Below are 5034 nucleotides of genomic sequence, written 5' to 3' on the forward strand. Positions count from 1 at the left end.
GCGGTGCTTACCTCAACCTACCTGATTATCAACAGGCCATAAAAAATTACGCACAAGCATTACATATTTTCATAGAAACAGGCTGCAGGGCTGATGAGGGAGCAGCCTCTTGCAATCTGGGAAGTGCCTATTTTAGACTGGGTAATTTCAAAGTAGCCATTGAGTACTACGAAAATCATCTTAGTATTGCTAAAGAAGTGGGGGATAGGGCTGGGGAGGGATCAGCCTATGGAAATCTGGGAAATGCCTCTCTTAGTCTGAGTAGATTTCAACAAGCCATTGAGTACTTCGAAAAACATCTTACTATTGCAAAAGAAGTAGGGGATAGGGCTGGGGAGGCATCAGCCTATGGAAATCTAGGAAATGCCTCTCTTAGTCTGGGTAATTTTAAACAAGGCATTGAGTACTATGAAAAACATCTTAGTTTTGCTAAAGAACTAGGGGATAGAGCTGGGGAGGGATCAACCTATGGAAATCTGGGAAATGCCTTTTGTAGTCAAGGTAATTTTAAACAAGCCATTGAGTACTATGAAAAACATCTTAGTATTGCTAAAGAAGTAGGGGATAGGGCTGGGGAGGGAACAGCCTATGGAAATCTGGGAAATGCCTATCTCAATCTAGGTAAATTTCAACAAGCCATTGCGTACTCCGAAAAAAATCTAACTATTGCCAAAGAAGTAGGGGATAGGGCTGGGGAGGCATCAGCCTTTGGAAATCTGGGAAATGCGGCTCTTAGTCTAGGTAATTTTAAACAAGGCATTGAGTACTATGAAAAAAATCTTAGTATTGCTAAAGAACTAGGGGATAGAGCTGGGGAGGGATCAACCCATGGAAATCTGGGAAATGCCTTTTGTAGTCAAGGTAATTTTAAACAAGCCATTGAGCACCATGAAAAACATCTTAGTATTGCTAAAGAAGTAGGGGATCGGGCTGGAGAGGGATCAGCCTATGGAAATCTCGGAAATGCCTATTATGATATAGGTAATTTTAAACGAGGCATTGAGTACTACAAAAAAGATCTTAGTATTGCTAAAGAAGTAGGGGATAGGGCCGGAGAGGGATCAGCCTACGGAAATATGGGAAATGCCTATTGTGATCTAGGTGATTTAAAACAAGGCATCGAGTACCTCGAAAAACATCTTAGTATTGCAAAAGAAGTAGGGGATAGGGCTGGAGAGGGATCAGGCTATGGAAATCTGGGAAGTTCCTATCTTAGTCTAGGTATTTTTAAAAAAGCTATTCAGTACTACGAAAAGGATCTTATTATTGCTAAAGAAGTAGGGAATAGGGCTGGGGAGGGATTAACCTATGGAAATCTGGGAAATGCCTTTCTTAGTCTAGGTATTTTTAAACAAGCTATTCACTACTACGAAAAAGATCTTATTATTGCAAAAGAAGTGGGAGATAGGGCTGGAGAGGGATCAACCTATGGAAATCTGGGAAATGCCTATTGTGGTCTAGGTAATTTTAAACAAGCCATAGAGTACTACGAAAAACATCTTAGCATTGCTAAAGAAGTAGGGGATAGGGCTGGTGAAGGAACAGCCTATGGAAATATGGGATATGCCTGCCTTAACCTGGGTAATCTTAAGGAAGCCATGGAGTACCATGAACACCATCTTAGTATTGCCAAGGAAATTGGAGACTGTATAGGAGAGGGAAGAGCGTGGTTTTTGCTGGGTCATGATCATCAATTGTCGGGTTCCTTGAGTAAGGCACTTAGTTGTTATCGTTTAAGTATAAAATATTTTGATAAAACAAGGCATAATCTGAAGTCAGAGGATGAATGGAAAATCAGTTTTCGTGATTCGAATCGGATGGTATACACTGCTCTGTGGAGGACACTTTTAAACAATGGAGAGATTGAAGAAGCTTTGTATGCTGCTGAGAAAGGTCGAGCACAGGCTTTGATGGATATTTTGAAACAACAATACGGCATTGACTCTCAGTCATTTTCTGCACTTGCTCCGAAGCAAACTCTTTCAGCCTCATTAGAGCTTTTACCTTCCGAAGCAGTTTTTGTGGCACTTCACGATAACGTGATCACGTTTTGGGTGCTAAGAAAAGACAGCAAGATCAGCTTTCGACAAAATGAAATCGCGAATGGAAGTGCTGACTTGTTGATGGAAACTATTTTGAAAGAGATCGGCGCAGGGGATCATGTTAGATGCGAGAATCGTTCTTTGGATCCACTACGCAGTGACCTGCCTTGCAACAGAAAACCTATCAGTGAGAACGCAGTTTTATCATATTCCTCCTCCGTTAACTCTTTACAACAGTTGTATGATGTCTTAATCAAGCCAATTGCGCACTTGATCCATGGAGATGAGTTAATCGTTGTTCCTGACGGACCGCTTTGTTTAGCTCCATATTCTGCATTGAGTGAATCTATCAGGATCCGCACCATTCCCTCGCTGACCGCGTTTAATGTGATCGTTGGTTCATCGGAAGACTTTCACAGTAAGACTGGGGCGCTGCTTGTAGGTGATCTGTGGCTGAAGGAAGTTATTAACGAGAATGGTGAGCCCATTTTTAAACAGCTTCCGTGCGCAAAAGAAGAAGTAGAGATGATTGGAGAACGTCTGCAGACAACACCGCTGACTGGAAAAAATGCCACGAAAGCCGAGGTGCTGAAAAGATTGAAGTCAGTTGCTTTAGTTCACATTGCAGCACATGGTTGTGAAACAACTGGAGAGATTGCTTTAGCCCCAAATATCGAACGGAAATCCCCAATTCCCAAAGAAGAGGATTATATATTGAAAATGTCCGATGTTCAGGCAATTTCTCTTCGAGCAAGACTAGTTGTGCTGAGCTGTTGTCACAGTGGCCGGGGAGAAGTGATGTCTGAGGGAGTGGTGGGAATAGCGAGGGCTTTCCTGTGTGCTGGAGCTCGGTCTGTTTTGGTGTCACTCTGGGCAATTGATGACGAGGTAACGCTGCTATTCATGAGGAGTTTCTACCAGCACCTGGCAGATGGAAAAAGCGCAAGTGTAGCTCTTCACCAAGCGATGAAATCCCTCCGAGAGTCAAAGCAGTATTGCGCTGTAAAGCACTGGGCGCCATTTGTTCTAGTTGGCGATGATGTCACGCTGGAATTTCCAAAAAAATGGTAAGTGGTTATATATATATATATATATATATATATATATATATATATATTAAATACACAAATTAAATGCACAAACTATAGTTTGTGGTAAGTGAAGTTTGAGTTTAATTCTGAAAACAAAAATACTTTCAAATTGGGAAACTGACGCTAGGAAAGAAATAGGTCTAAGATGGCATGATAACGAGATGCTAGCTTCTTAGTGTAAACAATTCGAAGTTTCCTCTAACACGCTATTGTCACAAATGTAATTCCCACATGCCTCTCACGCATGCACATTTTAGCTTTTTCCTGATTTCTTGTGAAGAATGACAATATTCGCAATTTTTTCGCAGTTTTGGTTTCAAATAGTTTTTTCAAATTATGATTTTGGTGGCTTTGCTCCGAAACAAAACTACACGGCTTGGAAACGGTCCATACTGCAAAATTCCGACCGAGAAAGAACCAACCAGGGCGCTGGGGTTTGCCCAAGACTGACTTTGCCATATAGCAATAAAGAATACATTTTACATTGGTGGACAAACTGTTTTTGTTCAGCATTCTGGCTTTTTGTTAACTGGTGAAGATGGGTCATGTATCACCTTATGATGTGTCTCTTGGTGTTTCTGCAACCTCGTTCCCAGGACTTTTCACCGCTCCTCACTCGGTGGAGAAAAGCCCTGGGAACGAGGTTGGGTGCTTCCGTTCTCCCATAGATCTCTGAACGTCATCTCTTGCAAATAATTCGAAGACGTACAGCCTCGCCCCGCTCGTAGCCATTCGTATCGGAGCATTGTGTGTGCTCGAAAGAACCAGCTCTATTTAAGGCTGTTTTTATTTTATTATTATTATTTTTTTCTTCAAGAATCGTTGTCGAAGATGCAAGAAGACTTCCTGGCAGAACCTGACGCCTCAGCGACTGCAGAACTTGTACAAAATAGGTAGAGCGGGTTAACAATCATGATTATGCCAGTAGAACAAGTTCCAAAGGTTTAGTAGGGGCTTAATGCATTAACTAAACTAACAGACTGAGATGATTGCAAGTGAAATATAATTATGATAGAAAGGTTAGATCTTTAGTAAAGATCTAGTTTTATCCATTATTTCGATATCCAATGACGATCAAAATCGTAGTGCTATAGTTGAGTTGCTAAAACTCATGTTTGATCTATTTCTTTGAAACTGTTTTTGTTGTACGGGTGTAAGCCAGTTTCGAAAGAAAAGAAATAAGATATCACTTCTGCTGATGACCCTTAACATGAGGCTTTTACCAAGATGAGGAAAAGAGACACATTTGCAACAATCAAAGATCACAATATAGAAGGGAAACGACTGGTGAATCTTTTCCTATTCTTCTGCATAACAAATGAATGGCATCATCAGCAATAGGCCATTCAGGAATTGCGCAGGGAACTGAGGCGAGTTTCAAATTTGAGCCGATCGATAAATTGAAACCCTCACGTGAAAGATGACATTGAGATTGGCCAACTGTCCAAGTTTGATGCTTGTAGGTCCAACAGAGACCAAGTTACGGACTTTAAAACATAGTTAAAAATCCATACAAACGTCGCTAATTTTGAGGCTGCGTCCCCCAAAACCATATAAACTCTTAATGTTTTTACGATTTCTGTCATATTCATAAAAATAGGCAAACAAAGGGGGTTTCACCTCACCTTTTTCCAAATAGTAGGTCCATGACAGAATTTTTCAGTTGTCCCAAATCTGATAATTTTTTAAAGAGTTTATACGCTTTAAACTGTCAAAAAAAACAACTGGACAAATCTTGTCATGGGCCTACTACTTGGAATTAGGTGAAAACCCCTTTGTTTGCCTATTTTTATGAATATTACAGAAATCGTAAAATATCTCAGAGTTTATATGGTTTGGGGGACGCAGCCTCAAAATTAGAGGCGTTTTTATGGATTTTTAACTATGCTTCTAAGCTTTAA

The 5034-nt window shown here is 40.6% G+C and overlaps 2 protein-coding genes across 2 annotated transcripts in view; both read left to right on the forward strand.

Moving 5' to 3' along the window:
* Positions 1-1521, forward strand: part of LOC138002790 (tetratricopeptide repeat protein 28-like) — a 1627-nt gene extending 106 nt beyond the window's left edge. The window contains exons 1-2 of the mRNA XM_068848770.1: positions 1-1461; positions 1505-1521. The exon at positions 1-1461 is cut by the window's left edge and continues 106 nt beyond it. Of these exons, the coding sequence (XP_068704871.1) occupies positions 1-1461; positions 1505-1521 (1478 nt within the window). The remainder of the gene's footprint in view (positions 1462-1504) is intronic.
* Positions 1344-4531, forward strand: LOC138003201 (tetratricopeptide repeat protein 28-like). The gene is made up of 2 exons (XM_068849155.1): positions 1344-3109; positions 3951-4531. Coding segments are annotated over exons 1-2 (1554 nt in total). The 5' UTR covers positions 1344-1556; the 3' UTR covers positions 3952-4531.
* Positions 4532-5034: the final 503 nt, after the last annotated feature.

The sequence above is a fragment of the Montipora foliosa genome, chromosome 5, assembly GCF_036669935.1.
Source record: "Montipora foliosa isolate CH-2021 chromosome 5, ASM3666993v2, whole genome shotgun sequence".
Taxonomy (NCBI): domain Eukaryota; kingdom Metazoa; phylum Cnidaria; class Anthozoa; order Scleractinia; family Acroporidae; genus Montipora; species Montipora foliosa.

What these genes read in the sequence shown, in the direction of transcription:
- LOC138003201 (XM_068849155.1), top strand. Translation starts at nt 1,557, where the DNA reads ATGGGATATGCCTGCCTTAACCTGGGTAATCTTAAGGAAGCCATGGAG.